Below are 22,994 nucleotides of genomic sequence, written 5' to 3' on the forward strand. Positions count from 1 at the left end.
ACAACAACAACATCAACAACATCAACAACAACATCATCGACAACAACAACATCAACAACATCAACAACAACATCATCGGCAACAACAACAACAACATCAACAACAACAACATCAACAACAACATCATCGACAACAACAACATCAACAACAACAACATCAACAACAACATCATCGACAACAACAACATCAACAACATCAACATCAACAACATCAACAACATCAACAACATCAACAACAACATCATCGACAACAACAACAACATCAACAACAACATCATCGACAACAACATCAACAACAACATCAACATCAACCACATCGACAACAACAACATCAACATCAACAACAACATCAACAAACATCATCAACAAATATCAACAACAGGCAGATGGTGGTGGGAGTCGCTCTCACGAATTGGCGGCAAAATTTTAAGCGATCCGTGCGCCGCGCGGCGATTTGCCTGGCTGCGTCGGGTGGCGGAGGGCTCTCACAACGAAACAAACGTGTCCAGAATCGCCCAGTCCGAGGGGGAGACCACGCAAACCCCAAATACTCAGCAGGCGTCGCCAGGACCCGGCATCGAACTCGGTGCCTCCATGCGCCACCGCAGCGCCGCAGCGGGAATACTCACTGGACGACGACGGCGGAGATGACGAAGATGACGACGAAGACGACGAAGACGACGAGGAGGAGGAAGAGGCCGCGGCGGGCGGTCCGGCGCCGGTCGCCACGGCCGCAGCGCCGGCGCCAGACTCGGCGCCGCAGTCGCACGGCGAGACGCCTCCCGCGACGGTGACGGCGCCGCCCTCGGGCGCCACGCGCCGCACGCGGTGCAGCCGGCGCCCGTCCGTCTCGGCCACGTGCAGCGCTCCGTCCGGCGACACGGCCAGCGCCACCGGCGACTGCAGCGGCGAGCGCGGTGCCGGCGGCGGCGCAAGCGGCGGAGCCGGCGCCTCGACGCCGCCGGGCGCCGTGCAGTGCAGCGGGCGCCCGGCCACGACGCGGGCGCGGCGCCCGTCCCACACCTGCAGCACGACGCCGTTGTCCAGCACCAGCAGCGAGTTGTCCAGCGGGCTCACGGCCAGGTCCGTGGGCCACTCCAGACGCACCTGGGAGGGGGAGGAGGTGGAGGGGTCACGGAGAGGAGGCGGCGGGGGCCGGTGGCGCGGAGACTCGACGCGCGGGCGCTCGGTGGGCCCGGTGACCCAGTGATCCAGCAACCCAGTGCCTCTATGACCCAGTGACCTTGAAACCCAGCGCCCTGGTGACCTGATGATTGGGTGACCCGATGACCCATTGCATCCGTTGACCTGACAACTGGGCGACCTGGTGACCCGTCACCCCGGTAACCCGTCACCCCGGTGACCCATGGCCCTGTTAACCTGATAACCATGCGACCCGGCGACCCGTTTCCCCGGCGACCCCGTCGCTCCCCATCGCCGCCGGCGACCCGTTTCTCCGGTGACTCGTTTTCCCGGCGACCCCGTCGCCCCCGGCGACCCCGTCGCCCCCGGCGACCCCGTCGCCCCCGGCGCCCCCGGCGACCCGTTACCCCGTCGCCCCTGGCGACCCGAGGAGCGCGCGACCCCCGGGGCTCCGACCTGCGCGGCGTCCATGGAGTCCCCGCAGCTGAGCGGGCGAGCGGAGGCGGCGGCGAGTCCCGTGGAGCCGAGCACGGTGGAGATGGCGCCGTTCTGGTCCACGCGGCGCACCGAGCTGCCGTCCACAAAGTAGACGAGGCCCCGCTCGTCCACCGCCACGCCTGGGGGGGGGGGGCGCACGGGGGGGGGCACGGGGGGGGCACGGGGGGGGGCACGGGGGGGGAATGGGAGGGGGGGGGGGGAATGAAGGGAGGGGCATGGTAGGGGACATGTGAGTTCAGGGGGGGGGCACGGGGGGGCATGGGAGGGCGTGGGGGGAATGAAGGGAGGGGCATGGTAGGGGACAGGGGCCATGGTTGAAGTGGAGGGTGGGCACGGGAGGGGGACCTGAGTATACAGGGACATGTGGACCCACGTGATGCAACGAGCTGAGCTTCCAGGCTTTCCCATGCAGTCCCCTCGCCGCTCGCCGCTCGCCGCTCGTCGCTCACCACGCGTGCGTGCGTCTGACCGCTCACCACGCGCGTGCGTGCGGCTCACCGCTCACCACGCGCGTGTGTGCGGCTCACCGCTCACCACGCGTGTGCGTGCGTCTCACCGCTCACCGCTCACCGCTCGCCGCTCGCCGCTCGCCGCTCACCACGCGTGCGTGCGTCTCACCGCTCACCACGCGTGTGCGTGCGTCTCACCGCTCATCGCGCGTGCGTGCGTCTCACTGCTCACCGCTCACCGCTCACCACTCGCCGCTCGCCGCTCACCACTCACCGCTCACCACACGCGTGCGTGCGTCTCACCGCTCACCGCTCACCACGCGTGCGTGCGTCTCACCGCTCACCGCTCGCCGCTCACCACTCACCGCTCACCACGCGTGCATGCATCTCACCGCTCACCGCGTGTGTGCGGCTCACCGCTCACCGCACGTGCGTCTCACCGCTCACCACACACGTGCGTGCGTCTCACCGCGGGGCTGGTTGAGGCTGGCGGCCGTGGCGCGGCCTCCGTCGCCGCACTTGGCGCCGTCCATGGGCAGGCACTGCTCGCCGGTGCCCGCCAGCACCTCGGCCGGCGCCACCGGCGGGGGCGGCCCTCCGTCGTCGCCGCCCGCCGGCATCGGGCGCACGCGGTAGAGGCGGCGCGTGGCGCCGTCCGACACGATGACGGCGCCCGTCACGGGGCACACGGCCACGTAGTACTTGTGAGCCGGCGTCGCGCTGCGGGGGGCACAGAGGCAAAGGGGGTCCCCACCCGCCCAGGTAGCCTTTCACTAGGCCGTAGGGGCAAGTGCTGCTGCTGCTGCTGCTGGCGGAGCAGCGCCTACGAAGGCCGGAACACACAGGAGCACGAAGACCCCCGTCCTTCCCCCTGTAGCCTGAACAGACTATTGGGGCAAGTGCTGTCAGCGGGCTTCTACGAAGGCCGGCACGGTGGCACACGCGAGGGGGTCGTGGGTTGCCAGCACCACGACCGGCCGCCTTTGTCTTCCGTAGTGGCGACGTCTACGACACATCCGCACCGGGTACTCATTCGAGGCTGAGTCGACCTAGGGGAGGCCCAGGACCGGTTCCGACAATCGTCAACGGTATCGGTGGTGGCCGTGAGCGGGAATCGAACTCGGGTCGCCGGGTTCGTAGCGCAGCGCGCCATAACTAAAGGACAAAGATCCTCCGTATGGTAAGGGTCGTGGTAAGGACCATCGTAAGGACCATGGTAAGGGCCATGGTAAGGGTGGTGGTAAGGGCTGTAGTAATGGCCATGGTAAGGGTGGTGGTAAGGGCTGTAGTAATGGCCATGGTAAAGGTCGTGGTAAGGGCTGTAGTAAGGGCCATGGTAAGAACCATGGTAAAGGTCGTGGTAAGGGCTGTAGTAAGGACCATCGTAAGGGCCATGGTAAGGGTCGTGGTAAGGGTCGTGGTAAGGGCTGTAGTAACGGCCATGGTAAAGGTCGTGGTAAGGGCTGCAGTAAGCACCATGGTAAGCCCCATGGTAAGGGCTGCTCCTCGTAGTTTCACGCCATGTGGTGGTTGGGGGGTGGGCGGGGGGCTCCGACCCTGTACCGCGAAACGTACGACGGGCGGCATCTCGGGCTGACGCGCCCCGCCGCGGCATTAACTAGGGCGGCCCGCCGGGGTTGGAACCGAGAGCGACCCACGACGCTCGGAATGCCCCGTCAGCGGGGGTGGGTGGCTCACGCCCAAAGACAAAGATCCCCCGTGTAGCCTGTAACAGACTGTTGGGGCAAGTGCTGTCAGCGAGTAGCAGCACCTGTGAAGTGCATTAACCCCCACAGGGCCACGCTCACCTGTGCTTGAACTCTTTACTCCTGCTGATGGGAGGCACAGGGGCAGAGGGTGGGGGGGGGTCAGGCACACATGGTCACCACGTGCTCCTCCAGTGCGCGTCCCTGAATGTCAGTTTGCCCGTGTGTCACCCCCTCGTGTCTCCCCGTGTGTCTCCCCATGAGTCCCCGTGTCTCCCTGTCTCCCTGTGTCTCCCCTGCACGCCCTGTGTCTCCCCATGTGTCTCCCCGTGTCTCCCATCTCCCCGTGTGTCTCCCCGCGTATCTCACCATGTATCTCCCCATGTCTCCGCATGAGTCCCCGTGTCTCCGCATGAGTCCCCGTGTCTCCCCTTGTGCTTCCCTGTGTCTCCCAGTGTGTCTCCCCATGTGTCTCCCCGTGTCTCCTGTCTCCCCGTGTGCCTCCCCGCGTGTCTCACCATGTATCTCCCCATGAGTCCCCGTGTCTCCCTGTCTCCCCCGCACGCTCTGTGTCTCCTTGCGTTTCCCTGAGTCTGCCCGCATGTCTCCCCGTGTGTCTCCCCGTGTGTCTCCCCGTGTGTCTCCCCATGTGTCTCCCCGTGTCTCCTGTCTCCCCGTGTGTCTCCCCGCGTGTCTCACCGCGTATCTCCCCATGTCTCCGCATGAGTCCCCGTGTCTCCCTGTGTCTCCCGCACACGCCCTGTGTCTCCCCTTGTGCTTCCCTGTGTCTCCCAGTGTGTCTCCCCGCGTCATCCCACGTCTCCCCGTGACTCCCCGTGTACCCGTGCGCCCCCCCCCCCCGCTCACCTGAGCTCCATGACGGTGCTCACGTTCCCGGCGGGCTCCACGCGCCGCACCAGGTTGTAGTCCCCCACGTAGACAGCGCCGTCCGCGCCGCACGCCAGCGCCACCGGCGCCAGCAGCCGCGCCGACTCGGCGGGGCCCCGGCAGCCCCCCGGCGGGGGGCACGAGAGAGGGCGGCGCCGCCCGGAGCCCACGAACGTCGAGATGACCGGCGGCTGGGAGCGCAGCGAAAGCGATGAGCCGTCGCCGCGGTGCAGGATGCCTGATGCGGAGGGGGGCGGGGGGGCGGGGGGGGCGGGGGGGCGGGGGGGGGAGGGGGGGAGGGGTAGACACACGGGCAGGATGCTGTCACCCTCCTGCGATTCGCAGGGTAGTACCGCACGGATCGTGACTGCATGTCCCCCTGTCCCGCTGTTCCAATATCACCGTGTCACCATGTCCCCCGTGTTACCCGTGTCACCGTGACCCCGTCACCCCTTGACCCCGTGTCCCTGTGTCCCCCTGTCCCCATATGCCCTGTCCCTTGTATCTCTGTGTTACCGTGTCCCCGTGTTCCACACAGGGGGACACAAAGGGAGACACAGGGGGACACGGGAGGGGGGGGAGGAACAACACACGGGGGGGGGGGGGGGACACGTGGGGTGTGGGGGGGGTCACGTGGGGTGTGGGAGGGGGGGGGGTCACGTGGGGTGTGGGGGGGGGTCACGTGGGGTGTGGACGCACCGCTGGGCACGTCCAGGGCGTGGTGCGGCTCCAGGCTCCACCCGGCGATCCCGGACGGCTCCAGGGGGAACGCCGGCAGCTCCACCGCACGGCGCTCCCACAGCACCAGTTCGGCACAGCCCGTGTACTCATAGCCCACCCACACTGCGGGGCAGAGACAGCGTCCACTCATAGCCCACCCACTCATAGCCCACCCACTCATAGCCCACCCACACCGCCAGGTAGAGACAGCGACCAATCACAGCCCACCCACACCGCCAGGTAGAGACAGCGTCCAATCACAGCCCACCCACACTGCCAGTCAGAGACAGTGACCAATCACAGCCCACCCACACTGCCAGGTAGAGACAGCGACCAATCACAGCCCACCCACACCACCAGTCAGAGACAGCCTCCACTCACAGCTGACCCCCCACGCTCCCGCGCGCCGTACCGACGGCGTGTGCGGTGCCGTAGACCCGCGAGCCGTAGGCGTCGGTGCGGTCCCAGGCCAGGGTGTGTGCGAGGCGAGGCGCCGGCGGGAAGCGCCGCTCCAGCAGCCGCCCCTCCACCGCCAGGAGGAGCCGCACGGTGGCGAGGCGCGCCGGGGGCGCCGCCGGCGTCAGCAGCAGCCGCAGCAGCGAGCGGCGCGCCGGGGCGCCGTCGCTGCGGTAGGAGAGGCGCAGCGACGAGCCCGGCACCGGCAGCCGCACGCGCAGCGTCTGTGGGGGGCGGGGGGGGCAACCGGGGCGTGAGTGAGTGTGTAAGTGTGAGTGTGTGTAGGTGTGTGTGTGTGTAAGTGTGTGTGAGTGTGTGTAAGTGTGAGTGTGTGTAAGTGTGTGTGAGTGAGTGTGTAAGTGTGTGTGAGTGAGTGTGTAAGTGTGAGTGTGTGTAAGTGTGTGTGAGTGAGTGTGTAAGTGTGAGTGTATGTAATTGTGTGTAAGTGTGAGTGTGTGTAAGTGTGAGTGTGTGTAAGTGTGTGTGAGTGAGTGCACCGGCAGCCGCACGCGCAGCGTCTGTGGGGGGCGGGGGGGGAGGAGACAACGGGGGGCCATCGGACAACAACGAAAATAAAACGTTGGGCGTGGGCCGCTAGAGGGGCCTTACGGAACCGCGGTAAGGTCATGGTAAAGGTCGTGGTAAGGGCAATGGTTAAAGGTGCATGGTAAGGGTCGTGGAAAGGGCTGTAGTAAGCGATTTTTGACGATTTTTGACCCCCCCCCCCACCCTTCGTCACACGGCGTCACAAAAAGTCAGACCCCCCCCCCCTCAAATATGACGTCACAAAGTTCTGCCCCCCCCCCCCGAAAAAAAAAAAAACATGCTTCAAATCGCTTTAAACTATTGTCATTGTAGTGCGTGTTTAATGTGGCGCTGCACTCTGATGTTGTAGGAGAAAACATTCATTAAAAAGTCTATTTAGTTAAGTAGAACGTGTTGTCTATATTTATTTAAAGTTGCGCATTTTGATGTGACGTCACATTTCTCAAACCCACCCCCATCGTCACACATCGTCACAAATGTCTGACCCCCTCCCCCCCCCCAGGTGCGTGACGTCATTTATGGACGGCCCCTAAGGCCCATGGTAAGGGCTGCTCCCCGTCAGCGGGGTGGGTGGCTCACGACCAAACACAAAGATCCCCCGTGTAGCCTTCACAGACTATAGGGGCAAGTGCTGTTAGCGAGCAGCACCTATGAAGGCCGGCACGGCACACGAGGGGGTGGGTGGCCAGCACCACGCCCGGCCGCCTTTGTCTCCCCAGTGACGATGTTTACCACACACCGCATCGGGTACTCATTTGAGGCTGAGTCGACCTAGGGGAGGCCCAGGACCGGTTCAGATAATCGTCACCGGCGTTGACCGTGAGCGGGAATCGAACTCGGGTCACCAGGTTCGTAGCGCTAACCGCTACACTGCAACCATCATCGCCTCCACCACCATCACCTCCGCTGCCACTATTACCCCCACCACCATCACCACCACCATCACCACCACCATCAACCCATCAACCATCGCGACCACCATCACCCCCACCATCATCACCACCCCCATCCACCACCGTGTCCTCACCCCACCCCACCCCACTCAAACCTCACCGCCCTCCTCACCACCCTCCTCACCACCCCCTCACCACCCTCCTCACCACCTCCTCACCACTCTCCTCACCACCTCCTCACCACCCTCCTCACCACCCTCCTCACCACCCTCCTCACCACCCTCACCACCCTCCTCACCACCCTCCTCACCTCCCTCCTCACCACCTCCTCACCTCCTCACCACCTCCTCACCACCCCCGTCACCATCCTCCTCACCACCACCGCTCCTCACCACCCTCCTCACCACCTCCTCACCACCCTCCTCACCACCTCCTCACCACCCTCCTCACCGCCCTCACCACCCCCTCACCACCCTCCTCACCACCTCCTCACCACCCTCCTCACCACCCTCCTCACCACCCTCCTCACCACCCTCCTCACCACCCTCCTCACCACCCCCCCTCCACCCTCCTCACCACCTCCTCACCACCCTCCTCACCACCTACTCACCCCCCTCACCACCCTCCTCACCACCCTCCTCACCACCCTCCTCACCACCCTCCTCACCACCCTCCTCACCACCCCCCTCACCACCCTCCTCACCACCCTCCTCACCACCTCCTCACCACCCCCTCACCACCCCCTCACCACCCTCCTCACCACCTCCTCACCACCTCCTCACCACCTCCTCACCACCCTCCTCACCACCCTCCTCACCACCCTCCTCACCACCCTGCTCACCACCCTCCTCACCTGCGTGAGCGGCAGCACGTCCTCGCCGGCGCCCTCCCCTCCCCCCGCCCCCACGTGGGGCTCGGCATGGACCCCGGCTGGTGGCCAGGCGAGCACCACGGGGTCCGGCTGCTCCAGCCCCGAGCGGTCGCAGCTGGGGATCTCGTTCTGCTCGCGCCGCAGAACCAGCGGCTCGAGCACCAGCAGCCGTCGCCAGGGCAGGCGCACCCAGCGCACGCGCACCACGAACGGGGGCCGCTCCAGACGCAGCGCCACTGACCCGCCGCCCTCGGCCAGAAGGTCGAAGCTGCCGGGGGGGGCGGGGGAGGGAGGGGGGGGGAGCGGGGGGAGGGAGGGGGGAGTTGACGGCGCCGAGAGGGACTTGCTGGGAGGATGGGTTGTGTGTCGCTGTCTACCCGTGTCCCCCTGTTCCCCCTGACCCCATTCCCCCGTGTCTCCGTGACCTCCCCCGCTCCACCCCTCCCCCCCCCGATGTGACCCCGGGTGACCCTCTCCAGTGACCCCTCCCCCCCCCCATGTGACCCCGGGTGACCCTCTCCAGTGACCCCTCCCCCCCCATGTGACCCCGGGTGACCCCGGGTGACCCTCTCCAGTGACCCCTCCCCTTCCCATGTGACCCCGGGTGACCCTCTCCAGTGACCCCTCCCCCCCCATGTGACCCCGGGTGACCCTCTCCAGTGACCCCTCCCCTCCCCATGTGATCCCGGGTGACCCTCTCCAGTGACCCCTCCCCCCCATGTGACCCCGGGTGACCCTCTCCAGTGACCCCGGGTGACCCTCTCCAGTGACCCCTCCCCATGTAACCCCCGGTGACCCTCTCCAGTGACCCCCCCCGCCCCCCCACTCACTATCCGTCGTGCCGAGTGAGCGTGAAGCCCAGGGCGGGCAGCCCCACAAAGCTCACGTTGACCCCGACCAGCGGGGAGCCGTCCGCCGTGGTCACCTGACCCCGGATCACGCACACTCGGCTGGGGGAGGGGGGGGGGTCACGGGTGGTGGGTGGGAGGGAGGCGGGGGGGTGGAGGTTAAGGGTCAGGGGTCAGATCTTCGCCCTCGACTGGCGAAGTCACGGCGCTCGGGATTGGCGTGTCACGTGACGACTGCCTCTCTCTCCCTCACCCCCTCACCTCACCCCCCCACACTCCCCCCACACCCCCCTCACACTCCCCCCCACACCCCCCACACCCCCCCCCTCACACCCCCCCACTCCCCCCACCCCCCCCGCACCCCACCTGCTATCGAAGGGGTTCTCTCCGGGCACCACGTGCACGCTGTCCCTGCCGAGCAGGAAGCCGACGCGCTCCCAGAAGGAGGCCGGGGGCCACCCGCGGCCCCGGCCGGGCCCGGCGCGCGCCGTGGCCGAGCCGGGCCGCGGCCGCCTCAGCAGCGTCGCCGGGTCCGGGGAGCCACGGCAGGTCGGGGCCGCACGGCACGACGGCTGCACGCAGCAGTCGGGGTCCAGGCAGTCGGTGAGGCCGTCTGGTGGCGGCGAGGGGAGGGGGAAGGGGAGGGGAGGGGGCAGGGGAGGGGGAGGGGGCAGGGGAGGGGGCAGGGGAGGGGGCAGGGGAGGGGGCAGGGGAGGGGGAGGGGGCAGGGGAGGGGAGGGGGCAGGGGAGGGGGCAGGGGAGGGGAGGGGGCAGGGGAGGGGAGGGAGGGGATGGGATGAGGGGGGATGGGATGAGATGAGGGGTGGGAGGGATGAGAGGGGAGGGAGCGGGTAGAGACAGAGAGAGCCCAGCCGTGGAAGAGGTCAAGCGTGGAGCTGACCTCTGCGAGCCGAGTAGTGGACACATTGCGTAGCGCGCTGGGAACGGGCAGCGTGCCTCGGCACGAACCGGTATCGCGTCAATGGTTCACAATCGACCACCACCCCAACCACCACCCCCACCACCCCCACCACCTCCAAACCCACCCCCAACTCCACCCCCACCACCTCCAACTCCACCACCCCCACCCCCAACTCCACCCCCACCACCTCCACCACCCCCCCACCTCCAACCCCACCCCCACCCCCCCCACCCCCCCCACCTCCAACCCCACCCCCACCCCCCCACCCCCCCCACCCCATCACCTCCAACCCCACCTCCAACTCCACCCCCACCACCTCCAACTCCACCCCCACCACCTCCAACCCCACCACCACCCCCACTAACCCCACCACCCCCCCCCACCCCCCCCCCCCACCACCCCCCCCCCACCCCCCCCACCACCCCCCCCCCCTACCGGCGTCGTCGTCCCTGCCGTCCCCGCACGCGGTCTCGGCGGCCACGTCGCACGCGCTGCCCCTCCAGCCCGACTCGCAGAGGCAGCGCCACCCGCCGTGGCCCAGCGAGCAGCGGCCGTGCTCCGAGCACAGCGACGGACAGCCCTCTGTGACGACAACAACAACAATGACGACAACAACAGCAGCAGCAACAGCAATGACGACAACAACAACAACAACAGCAGCAATGACAACAACAACAACAACGACGATGATGATGATAACAATCACAACAGTAACACTGATAACAACCACCACAACGATGACAACTACCACCACCACTACAACAACGATGACAACAACCACCACAACAACGATGACAACAACAAACACCACAACAACCACAACCACCACAACAACAACGATGGCAACAACAAACACCACAACAACCACAACCACCACAACAACAACGATGGCAACAACAACAACATGCAGCGCGAGTCGTCGTCCCGTTGCTCTGTGTGCGTCTGACTTCCATTCCCGAACTGGAATATCGACACGGGGGAGATGCGGGGAGAGACACGGGGGGAGACGCGGGGGGAGACACGAGGAGAGACACGGGGGAGACGTGGGGAGAGACGCGGGGGAGACACGTGGGAGAGATGCGTGGGGAGACGCGGGGGGAGACACGGGGGAGACAAATGAGGAGACGCGTGGGGAGACACGGAGGAGACGTGGGGAGAGACGCGGGGGAGACACGTGGGAGAGATGCGTGGGGAGACGCGGGGGGAGACACGGGGGAGACGAATGAGGAGACGCGTGGGGAGACACGGAGGAGACGTGGGGAGAGACGCGGGGAAGACACGTGGGAGAGATGCGTGGGGAGACGCGGGGGGAGACATGGGGGAGACGAATGAGGAGACGCGTGGGGAGACACGGGGAGAGAGACACGGGGGAGACGCGTGGGGAGATGCGTGGGGAGACGAGTGGGAGACGCGTGGGGAGACACGGGGAGAGAGACACGGGGGAGACGCGTGGGGAGATGCGTGGGGAGACGCGTGGGGAGACACGGGGAGAGAGACACGGGGGAGACGCGTGGAGAGATGCGTGGGGAGACGCGTGGGGAGACACGGGGAGAGAGACACGGGGGAGACGCGTGGGGAGATGCGTGGGGAGACGCGTGGGAGACGCGTGGGGAGACACGGGGAGAGAGACACGGGGGAGACGCGTGGGGAGAGACACGGGGGAGACGCGTGGGGAGATGCGTGGGGAGACGCGTGGGGAGACACGGGGAGAGAGACACGGGGGAGATGCGTGGGGAGATGCGTGGGGAGACGAGTGGGAGACGCGTGGGGAGACACGGGGAGAGAGACACGGGGGAGACGCGAGGGGAGGTGCGTGGGGAGACGCGTGGGGAGACACGGGGAGAGAGACACGGGGGAGACGCGTGGGGAGATGCGTGGGGAGACGCGTGGGGAGACACGGGGAGAGAGACACGGGGGAGATGCGTGGGGAGATGCGTGGGGAGACGAGTGGGAGACGCGTGGGGAGACACGGGGAGAGAGACACGGGGGAGACGCGTGGGGAGATGCGTGGGGAGACGCGTGGGGAGACACGGGGAGAGAGACACGGGGGAGACGCGTGGGGAGATGCGTGGGGAGACACGGGGAGAGAGACACGGGGGAGACGCGTGGGGAGATGCGTGGGGAGACGCGTGGGGAGACACGGGGAGAGAGACACGGGGGAGACGCGTGGGGAGATGCGTGGGGAGACGCGTGGGGAGACACGGGGAGAGAGACACGGGGGAGATCCGTGGGGAGACGCGTGGGAGACGCGTGGGGAGACACGGGGAGAGAGACACGGGGGAGACGCGTGGGGAGATGCGTGGGGAGACGCGTGGGGAGACACGGGGAGAGAGACACGGGGGAGACGCGTGGGGAGACGCGGGGGAGACGCGGGGGAAGCGTGGGGAGACACGGGGGAGACACGTGGGGAGAGACACGGGGGGAGATGCGGGGAGAGACACGGGGGGAGACGCGGGGGGAGACACGGGGGAAGACGCGGGGGAGACACGGGGGGCGTGGGGAGACGCGGGGGGAGACACGGGGGGAGACGCGTGGGGAGACACGAGGGAGACGCGGGGGAGATGCGTGGGGAGACACACGGGGGAGACGCGGGGGAGACACGAGGGGAGACACGTGGGGAGACACGTGGGAGACACGCAGGGAGACGCGGGCGACGAGGACGGTGATCTGATGCGCACGCGAAAACGTTACGGGCGCGGGTCTGTCCGCTCGCCGAACGCGAGGTGCCCTTGGCGGGGCCTGAACGTGGAGCAGATTGGCGAGAGAGCGAGACTGTGCCTGGTGCCATCGCGAGAGAGCGAGGCTGTGCCTGGTGCCATCGCGAGAGAGCGAGACTGTGCCTGGTGCCATCGCGAGAGAGCGAGACTGTGCCTGGTGCCATCGCGAGAGAGCGAGACTGTGCCTGGTGCCATCGCGAGAGAGCGAGACTGTGCCTGGTGCCATCGCGAGAGAGCGAGGCTGTGCCTGGTGCCATCGCGAGAGAGCGAGACTGTGCCTGGTGCCATCGCGAGAGAGCGAGGCTGTGCCTGGTGCCATCGCGAGAGAGCGAGACTGTGCCTGGTGCCATCGCGAGAGAGCGAGACTGTGCCTGGTGCCATCGCGAGAGAGCGAGACTGTGCCTGGTGCCATCGCGAGAGAGCGAGGCTGTGCCTGGTGCCATCGCGAGAGAGCGAGACTGTGCCTGGTGCCATCGCGAGAGAGCGAGACTGTGCCTGGTGCCATCGCGAGAGAGCGAGACTGTGCCTGGTGCCATCGCGAGAGAGCGAGACTGTGCCTGGTGCCATCGCGAGAGAGCGAGGCTGTGCCTGGTGCCATCGCGAGAGAGCGAGGCTGTGCCTGGTGCCATCGCGAGAGAGCGAGACTGTGCCTGGTGCCATCGCGAGAGAGCGAGGCTGTGCCTGGTGCCATCGCGAGAGAGCGAGACTGTGCCTGGCGCCATCGCGAGAGAGCGAGACTGTGCCTGGTGCCATCGCGAGAGAGCGAGGCTGTGCCTGGTGCCATCGCGAGAGAGCGAGGCTGTGCCTGGTGCCATCGCGAGAGAGCGAGGCTGTGCCTGGTGCCATCGCGAGAGAGCGAGGCTGTGCCTGGCGCCATCGCGTGCGAATCGGGTCTCACCTTTCACCACGTTGTCCATGTAGTAGGCTGGGGAGACACGCACACACGCACCGGTGCGTACAGGTGAATTGGCGAGCGGTGAATTTGAGCGTAGCCCCCACCCCTCCAAGCTCCAAGCTGCTCTCCCACCTGTGCCCCACCGTCTCACCTATGGTGGCAGGTGTCCCCACCTGTGTCTCACCTATGGTGCAGGTGTGGTGGGTAATTGTTGGGCGTAATACGCCGCCACCACTTTGGTTGAACTGCGACTGCCATACATAATGCACGGGCATAATATGACTAATCCCATATCTGCATTTTCCATGAATATGCTAAATTCATCTGTTGATATGCAAATGTATTTGTCAAGGCGCCCTTCCTCCCCTAACCCAGCTTAAATATACGCTGCCAAGCTTTGTGGTGCTCATTCAGACGCTGTCTTTCCGACAGACCTGTTCTTCACCTGAGGACGGCTGCTTGCGTTGTGGCCGAAACGTCGTGAGAATTGTATTTTATGATGTTTAATATTTTTATTATTTCCCTTCTACGTGACTTTACCGAAAGAACCAAGAAGATGGTACTTCCAGTCAGGGCCCAACAGGGGGCAGTAGCGAGTCCGACCTGTGACGAGCAGGACTCGGAGGTCAGGCATCCCCGGGGGGGGGGGGCGGTTGGGAACCGGAGGGGGGCATCCCAGGCCCCCCGGGTGGGGGCTGGGGGGGGGATTGCGCAACAATCCAGGTCCTTCGAGAAGGCTCCAGATGGTGGGCGTGGCCAGGGGCGGGGTGACCCGGGGTGACCCTGGGAGCCCCATAAAAGGCGGACCCCCCCAGAGTGGCTGAGGCAGTTCGCCTCAAGCCGACGTTCCAGAAGCCGCCTGAAGCCAGTCAGCCTGCCCTAGGCCCCGCTAGCCGGAGGGCTCCAGGAGCAGTTAGGCCCAGTGGCAGAGGTCGCAAACGGGTTTTGATTCCTTACCCGTACCCGTACCCGGCCGCACCAGGGTCGCAAATGGGTACCCGTTCCCTACCCGTACCCGTACCCTACCTGAAATGAGTGACAAACGGTTACTCACCAGTGACTCACGGCCTACCCGTACCCGGCCGCACCAGGGTCGCAAACGGCTACCCATACCTGGCCGGCTACGAGTAGCCGGGTATCGGGTAGGGTACGGGTATCGGGTAGGGTACGGGTATTGGGTAACCGGTTGCGACCTCTGCCCAGTGGCTAGGGTACGTTAGCCCAGAGGCTGTACCTCCTGCCTAGGTTGTGGGTGGAAGGGGCCAATACCCCTTCGTGTTAGGGACCGAGTGTTTGTTGCTGTTACGTTGTATGATAAACGTGTTGCCTGCGACCAATACTCCGTCTCCATACAAACCCACTACACAGGTGTCCCCCTCATGCCTCACCTATGGTGGAGATGTCTCACCTGTGCCTCACCTATGGTGCAGGTATCTCCACCCGTGCCTCACCTATGGTGCAGGTATCTCCACCCGTGCCTCACCTATGGTGCAGGTATCTCCACCCGTGCCTCACCTATGGTGCAGGTATCTCCACCCGTGCCTCACCTATGGTGCAGGTGTCTCCACCCGTGCCTCACCTATGGTGCAGGTATCTCCACTCGTGCCTCACCTATGGTGCAGGTCTCCCCCCCCCCCGTGCCTCACTTATGGTGCAGGTCTCCCCACCCGCGCCTCACCTATGGTGCAGGTATCCCCACCTGTGCCTCACCTATGGTGCAGGTATCCCCACCTGCGCCTCACCTATGGTGCAGGTATCCCCACCCATGCCCCACCTATGGTGCAGGTCTCCCCACCCGTGCCTCACCTATGGTGCAGTTATCCCCACCCGTGCCTCACCTATGGTGCAGGTGTCTCCACCCGTGCCTCACCTATGGTGCAGGTCTCCCCCCCCGTGCCTCACCTATGGTGCAGGTCTCCCCACCCGCACCTCACCTATGGTGCAGGTATCCCCACCTGCGCCTCACCTATGGTGCAGGTCTCCCCACCCGCGCCTCACCTATGGTGCAGTTATCCCCACCCGTGCCTCACCTATGGTGCAGGTGTCTCCACCCGTGCCTCACCTATGGTGCAGGTCTCCCCCCCCGTGCCTCACCTATGGTGCAGGTCTCCCCCCCCGTGCCTCACCTATGGTGCAGGTCTCCCCACCCGTGCCTCACCTATGGTGCAGGTTTCCCCCCCCGTGCCTCACCTATGGTGCAGGTCTCCCCACCCGCGCCTCACCTATGGTGCAGGTATCCCCACCTGCGCCTCACCTATGGTGCAGGTCTCCCCACCCGCGCCTCACCTATGGTGCAGTTATCCCCACCCGTGCCTCACCTATGGTGCAGGTGTCTCCACCCGTGCCTCACCTATGGTGCAGGTCTCCCCCCCCGTGCCTCACCTATGGTGCAGGTCTCCCCCCCCGTGCCTCACCTATGGTGCAGGTCTCCCCACCCGTGCCTCACCTATGGTGCAGGTCTCCCCACCCGTGCCTCACCTATGGTGCAGGTCTCCCCACCCGCACCTCACCTATGGTGCAGGTATCCCCACCTGCGCCTCACCTATGGTGCAGGTCTCCCCACCCGCGCCTCACCTATGGTGCAGTTATCCCCACCCGTGCCTCACCTATGGTGCAGGTGTCTCCACCCGTGCCTCACCTATGGTGCAGGTCTCCCCCCCCGTGCCTCACCTATGGTGCAGGTCTCCCCCCCCGTGCCTCACCTATGGTGCAGGTCTCCCCACCCGTGCCTCACCTATGGTGCAGGTTTCCCCCCCCGTGCCTCACCTATGGTGCAGGTCTCCCCACCCGCGCCTCACCTATGGTGCAGGTATCCCCACCTGCGCCTCACCTATGGTGCAGGTCTCCCCACCCGCGCCTCACCTATGGTGCAGGTATCCCCACCCGTGCCTCACCTATGGTGCAGGTGTCTCCACCCGTGCCTCACCTATGGTGCAGGTCTCCCCCCCCGTGCCTCACCTATGGTGCAGGTCTCCCCCCCCGTGCCTCACCTATGGTGCAGGTCTCCCCACCCGTGCCTCACCTATGGTGCAGGTCTCCCCACCCGTGCCTCACCTATGGTGCAGGTCTCCCCACCCGCGCCTCACCTATGGTGCAGGTGTCTCCGCTCCAGCCCTCGTCGCAGGTGCACGCCCCGTGCCGGCAGGTGCCGTGGACGCCGCACGCCGGGGGGCACCCCCCGTGGCGGCAGCCGGGCCCCCCCCAACCCTCCTCGCAGCGGCAGGCGCCGGCCACGCAGGCGCCGTGCTCGCCGCACTCCTCGGCACACTCCTCTGTGGCGCGAGCGCAGAGAGAGGGGGGGGGGGGGGGGTTAACGCCACGCACGGCCGCCTTTGTCTTCCCCGGCGGCGACGGTTAAGCCGCAACCACAAGTGGCTCCTCCTCCTCCTCCTCGTCGTCGTCGTCGTCGACATTTACAGCGGCAGCCAAATGTTGTAAATGCGTCGCGGCGATTCCAGAGGCGGAGGGGGATCCCGGAGGAGAAAAATCCACGCGAGCCCCCGTGACCCCCCCGTGACCCTCCCCGTGACCCCCCCTCCCGTGACCCCCCCTTGACCCCTGTGGCCCCCCCGCGACCTTCTCCATGACCTCCCCCGCCCTCTCGTGACCCCCCCCGTGACCCCCCGCCCCCTCGTGACCCCCGTGACCCCACCCGTGACCCCCCTTCGAGACTCCCACCGTGAACCCCCCCGTGACCGCCCCGATCCCCTCCCCCTGGTGTCCCTCCCGTGGTCCCCCGCCCCCACGTGACCACCCCGCCCCCCCGTGACCCCCCGTGACCCCCCCGTGACCTCCCGCGCGTTACCGATCTCGCACTGGGCCCCCGTCCAGCCGGGCTCGCACTCGCACGCGCCGCTCTCGGCCGCCTCGCTGGAGCCGTGTCCCGAGCAGAGGTGCGGGCAGGGGGGCCGCGGCAGCGAGCACGAGGGCCCCCCCCAGCCGGCGTTGCAGCGGCACTCGCCCCGCACGCACACCCCGCGGCCCCCGCACGCCGGCTCCAGGCAGTCCACTGCGCACACGCGCACGGGGGGCAGAGGCAGAGGCACAGGGGGCACGGGCGGCGCACGCCATGTCACCAAACTGTCTCCCAGAGTCTCCCCACGTCTCCCCCAATCTCCCCGTGTCTCTTCCACATCTCTCCCACGTCTCCCCGTGTCTCTCCCACCTCTTCCCACCTCTCCCCGCGTCTCCCCGTGTCTCTCCACGCGTCTCGCAGAGTCTCACCGAATCTCCCCATGCCTCCTGCGTCTCCCCATGTCACCCCGCGCGTCTCCCTGAGTCTCCCCAATTCTCTCCATGTCTCCCCGAGCCTCTTCGCGTCTCCCCGTGTCAGTACCCACGTCTCCCCACGTCTCCCCCAATCTCCCCGTGTCTCTCCCCACGTCTCTCCCACGTGTCCCCACGTCTCCCCCAATCTCCCCGTGTCTCTCCCCACGTCTCTCCACGTTTTCCCACGTCTCCCCGTGTCTCTCGTCAGTCTCCGCGTCTGCCCCCTTCCCACCCCCACCCACCCCCCCAACCCCCCCACCCCCTCCCCCCCACCCCCTCCCCCCCACCCCGGCACTACCCTCGGTGCAGCCGGGCCCCTTGTAGCCCCCGTGGCAGACGCACTCCCCCATGACGCAGGCGCCGTGGCCCCCGCAGGACGGCTCCAGGCAGTGGGACGCGGGGACGTCGCACTCGGGGCCCTTCCAGCCCGTGTGGCAGCGGCACTCCCCCAGCGCGTACTCCCCGTTGTTGCTGCACAGCTCGGGGCACGACACTGGGGGGGGGGGGCAGGGAGAGGGGGGGGGGCAGGGAGAGGGGGGGGGGCAGGGAGAGGGGGGGGCAAGGGAGAGTGGGGGGGGGGGCACGGAGAGTGGGGGGGGGGCACGGGAGAGTAGGGAGCCAGAGAAACCACACTCGTGAGAGAGGGTGAAACACTCGATCCCGTGCAGACAAAACCAGAGAAAACTAACGCGTGCGTGGGAGGGTGAAACACTCTATCCCGTACAGAAAAACCCAGAGACACCACACTCATGAGAGAGGAGGAAACACTCTATCCCGTACAGACAGAACCAGAGAAAACACACTCGTGAGAGAGGGTGAAACACTCGATCCCGTACAGACAGATCCAGAGAAACCACACTCGTGCGTGCGAGGGTGAAACACTCGATCCCCCCCGAGAGGGAACAGGTTGTGCGTCGCCGTCACCTCTTGCGCAGTCGATGCCAACGAAGCCGGGGAAGCAGTGGCAGGATCCCAAGAGGCACTCCCCGTTACCATGACAGTTGTTGGGACAGGCCTCCAGAGACTCTGCAAGCGGAGAGACCAACACCGCACACTCTCCCTCTGTGTCTCCCAGTTCCTCTGTGCCGTGGCTCTCTGTCCCGTGTCCATGTGTCCCATGTCCCCGTGTCCTTCTGTCCTGCGTCCCCGTGACCCCATAACCCGAATTTTAAAGTGGAGCAGTGCGAGTAAAGAAGCATAAAGTGAAGTGTCGTGAGTGGGTGAGTGAGTGGGTGAGTGAGTGAGTGAGTGGGTGAGTGAGTGGGTGGGTAGGTGAGTGGGTGAGTGAGTGAGTGGGTAGGTGAGTGAGTGAGTGGGTGAGTAGGTGAGTGAGCGGGTGAATGGGTGAGTGAGTGAGTGGGTGAGTGGGTGCGTGGGTGAGTGGGTGAGTGAGTAGGTGAGTGGGTGAGTGAGTGGGTGAGTGGGTAGATGAGTGGGTGGGTGAGTGGGTGGGTGAGTGGGTGGGTGAATGGGTGGGCGAGTGAATGAAAGAACGGCTAAGTTAGGGGTGAGTGGGTGGGTTGAGTGAATTGGTAATTGGGCGAGTGAGTGAGGGGATGAATGCGTGGTTGAGTGAGTGGATGGGTGACGGTAGTGGGTGGGTAATTGGGTTAGTGAGTGGCTAAGTGAATGAGTGAGTGAGCGAGTGACTGGCTAAGTGAACGAGTGAGTGAGCGAGTGAGTGACTAAGTGAACGAGTGAATTCGCGAGTGTGGGGGGTAGGGGTTGGGGGACGGGGGGCGTGGGAGGGGGTTTGAGGTTTGGGGGGTGGGTGGGGGGTTGGGGGGGTGTTTGCCAAGGCGCCCGCCACTCACCCACGGCGCTGGTGCTGAACGACAGCAGCTGGGTGCTGTGGGCGTCATTGTACAGCGCCAGGTGCCACGTGCCCCCCTCCAGGTACTCGATGAAGCCCGCGTGCCTCCGCGGGGGGCCCCGACCCCCCGCTCCTCCCGCCGCCCCCCGGGCCGCCCTCGCCGCCCCCTGAGGCCCGGGGCTGCGTCTCGCTCTCTCGCCCCCCGCGACGTCTCCCGGGAATGCCGAGGGCTCCATCTCCTCGCGGGTGGTCCCCGCCGCGCCAACGCCGCCGCCACCGCCACCCCCCAGACGACTGCCGTCCAGAAGCTTCACGAAGTCGTACTGGGGGGCGGGGTGGGGGGGGGGGGGGCACGTGGTTACGTACGGGACGCGTGGCGTTTGAACGATCGCCGTGGATCAAAGTTACAGCGAACTTTTTGAGTCGGTGCACTGCTGGATGAAGTCCTCCAACCCGCGCTGATGGGGTCACGGCGGGGTCACGGCGGGGTCACGGCGGGGGTGGGGGGGAAAGTGTGGGCGCCACGGGTGGCTAGGAGATGTTAACTACCTCGCCTGGTCTACAGGAGGCCGTGGGTTCGATCCCGACCCTGACGCCTGCTGCTGTATATTTGGAGTTTGTGTGTCTCTCTCTCCCCGTAGTGAGATGTTGACTACCTCGCCTGGTCTACAGGAGGTCGTGGGTTCGATCCCCACCCTGACGCCTGCTGTATATGTGGAGTTTGCGTGTCTCTCTCTCTCTCCGTGGTGAGATGTTAACTACCTCGCCTGGTCTACAGGAGGGCGTGGGTTCGATCCCGACCCTGACGCCTGCTGCTGTATATTTGGAGTGTCCATGTCTCTCTCTGTCTCTCTCCATGGTCGCGTGCATTTTTCTCCTGGTCCTCCGTTTTTTCCCCTCTCCACATTTTAAATCGACTATCACGCGTTTAGAGAATTCAGTATTTGGCTACTGATATACATTTCCACACTTCGATGATGAGCTCATTGGGGGCCTTACCTGTTATTATATCAAAACAAAATAGTATCCATAATAGAGGGGTTTTTTGGGTTAGATCGCGTAAATACAAATGTGTCGTTAAACCCGCCACCACCCGACACAGCCAACTAGTAAGAGTTGGTCACGTCAACAAAACGGGGACAATTCGCTACTGGTTCAGCAAACGCACCGGTGAGTTGGAGAGCAAACCCACTACAACGTTTTACAATTCGAGTACGACGTTTCGCGATCTACCCCCCCTCCCCGCCACAACCCCCACTACCACCACCACCCCCCGCCTCTTCTATCACGAACAACATTGGTCGTGAAAGCCCCTGCCACCACGTGTTCAACAAACATTGCGCGTCGTTTTATTCCCGTGCACCACGTAAGCCCGGCACGTGGTGCACCACGTGGTGTGTCACGTGGTTGAGCACGTGGTGCGGCACGTGGTGCATCACACGTGGGACGGCACGTGGCGCGGCACGTGGTGCACCACGTGGTTGAGCACGTGGTGCGGCACGTGGTGCGGCACGTGGTGCGGCACGTGGTGCGGCACGTGGTCCAGCACGTGGTGCACCACGTGGTGTGTCACGTGGCGCGGCACGCAGTTCGACGCGACGCGGTGCTGCGCGCGTTGCGTTGCGCGCTCGCAAGCGGCGGCGCTCACCTCCGTGTGAGTGGGGGGCAGCCCCCTTACCTGCGTGTGAGTGGGGGGCAGCCCCCTTACCTGCGTGTGAGTGGGGGGCAGCCCCCTACGGCCGTAGGCGGCGAGCAGCGCGTCGCGGGGCAGGCTGACGTTGAACTTGAGGAGCCGCGCGCCGCCGTCGAGCGAGACGCGGGTCCGCCAGTAGACGCCCGGCGGCACGTCCTGCAGGTACTCGCGACCCACCCACACCTCGCCCGCATCCAACGACTGGGGACCCACGCCCACGGGAGGGCTCTTGGCTGTGGAGGGCCGGGGGGTACCAGCATCACGATCAATAAAGTAGCCGGGGGGGTGGTTAGCGCTTGCTGTGTCAAGCTGTGGTCTGTCCATTGCTGGATGAGGATCGGTGTGATGATGATGATGATGAGGATGTCTGCTCTACCCTGCGTGTGTTCGCTACTCTACGTGATCTTCTCTCTCTCTGTCTCTCGGTGTAATTGACATAATCACCATGGTCTGTCTACTGCTGGATGGAGAGTGGTGTGATGCAGAGGTCGCAAATGGGTTTTGATTCCTTACCCGTACCCGTACCCAGCCGCACCAGGGTTGCAATCGGGTACCCGTACCCGTACCCTACCCAAAACCCGGCTACCCGTACCCGGCCGGGTATCGGGTAGGTGATCGGGTACCCGATTGCGACCTCTGGGATGAAGCCATGTTGCAGGCGCGGGTGGGTTGATTCTAGGAACTTGAATTGTGAGAAGAGACAAGACGTTGGGAAATGAGTGACAAACGGTGACTCACCAGTGACTCACGGCCTACCCGTACCCGGCCGCACCAGGGCTGCAAACGGGTACCCGTACCCGGCCGGGTATCGGGTAGGGTACGGGTATCGGGTAGGGTACGGGTATCGGGTACCCGGTTGCGACCTCTGGTGTGATGATGAGGATGTCTCCTCTACCCTGCGTGTGTTCTCTACTCCACGTGATCTTCTCTCTCTCTCTGTGTCTCTCAGTCTAAATTCCCAGCATGCATCTCTCCATGCTGCTTGGCGCAGGTGAGACCGTCTTTTTTTTTTTGGAAAAGAGTGGTGGAAATTCCACATTCCCATGACAGGGTTGTACCTCTGCTGTCCCCGTTCTCATAGGTGTGCACGTCTGTGGGCTGCAGCTGCCAATTCAATCCGAACAAATGCATAGCTGGGGGATCCACAAGAGGAGAGGGAGGGAGGAGGAAACAGCGTGATCAGTGTACACAAACACACAGACAAAGATCCCCCGTGTAGCCTTAACAGAGTGTTGGGGCAAGTGCTGTTAGCGAGCAGCTATGAAGGCCAGAACGGCACATGAGGAGGTGGGTGGCCAGCACCACGCCCGACCGCCTTTGTCTCCACCAGCATCGGGTACTCATTGGAGGCTGAGTCGACCTAGGGGAGGTCCGTGACCGGTTCAGATGATCGTCACCGGTGTTGGCCGTGAGCGGGAATCGAACTCGGATCGCTGGGTTCGTGGTGCAGCGCGTTCACCGCTACACACACAGACAAAGGTCCCCCGTATAGCTGAACAGACTGTTGGGGCAAGTGCTGTTGGCGAGTAGCAGCACCTGTGAAGGCCGGCACGGTCACACCTATCGTGGGGTGGTGTTGCCAGCACCACGCCAGACCGTCTTTGTCTCTCCCCGCGCTGGGATTTCGTACGCACCGCACCAGGTACCCGGTTTAGTCTTCTTGGTTCT

At 65.0% G+C, this 22,994-nt stretch overlaps 1 protein-coding gene across 1 annotated transcript in view; it reads right to left on the minus strand.

The window, feature by feature from the left end:
* The window catches only part of LOC133357710 (teneurin-3-like), a 25,330-nt gene that overhangs the window by 543 nt on the left and 1,793 nt on the right, over positions 1 to 22,994 (minus strand). Inside the window, exons 2-20 of the mRNA XM_061575803.1 lie at positions 22,385 to 22,459; positions 21,342 to 21,559; positions 19,635 to 19,956; positions 18,745 to 18,846; positions 18,119 to 18,313; positions 17,357 to 17,560; positions 16,638 to 16,823; positions 13,555 to 13,581; positions 10,375 to 10,521; positions 9,384 to 9,630; positions 9,000 to 9,119; positions 8,152 to 8,437; positions 5,816 to 6,083; positions 5,383 to 5,526; positions 4,663 to 4,921; positions 3,898 to 3,918; positions 2,559 to 2,809; positions 1,599 to 1,759; positions 629 to 1,106 (exon numbers count right to left, since the gene is read on the minus strand). Of these exons, the coding sequence (XP_061431787.1) occupies positions 629 to 1,106; positions 1,599 to 1,759; positions 2,559 to 2,809; positions 3,898 to 3,918; positions 4,663 to 4,921; positions 5,383 to 5,526; positions 5,816 to 6,083; positions 8,152 to 8,437; positions 9,000 to 9,119; positions 9,384 to 9,630; positions 10,375 to 10,521; positions 13,555 to 13,581; positions 16,638 to 16,823; positions 17,357 to 17,560; positions 18,119 to 18,313; positions 18,745 to 18,846; positions 19,635 to 19,956; positions 21,342 to 21,559; positions 22,385 to 22,457 (3,709 nt within the window). The 5' untranslated portion in view covers positions 22,458 to 22,459. The remainder of the gene's footprint in view (positions 1 to 628; positions 1,107 to 1,598; positions 1,760 to 2,558; positions 2,810 to 3,897; positions 3,919 to 4,662; positions 4,922 to 5,382; positions 5,527 to 5,815; positions 6,084 to 8,151; positions 8,438 to 8,999; positions 9,120 to 9,383; positions 9,631 to 10,374; positions 10,522 to 13,554; positions 13,582 to 16,637; positions 16,824 to 17,356; positions 17,561 to 18,118; positions 18,314 to 18,744; positions 18,847 to 19,634; positions 19,957 to 21,341; positions 21,560 to 22,384; positions 22,460 to 22,994) is intronic.

This window comes from Lethenteron reissneri, chromosome 59, assembly GCF_015708825.2.
Source record: "Lethenteron reissneri isolate LAM-NWPU_2019-01 chromosome 59, ASM1570882v1, whole genome shotgun sequence".
Lineage (NCBI taxonomy): Eukaryota > Metazoa > Chordata > Hyperoartia > Petromyzontiformes > Petromyzontidae > Lethenteron > Lethenteron reissneri.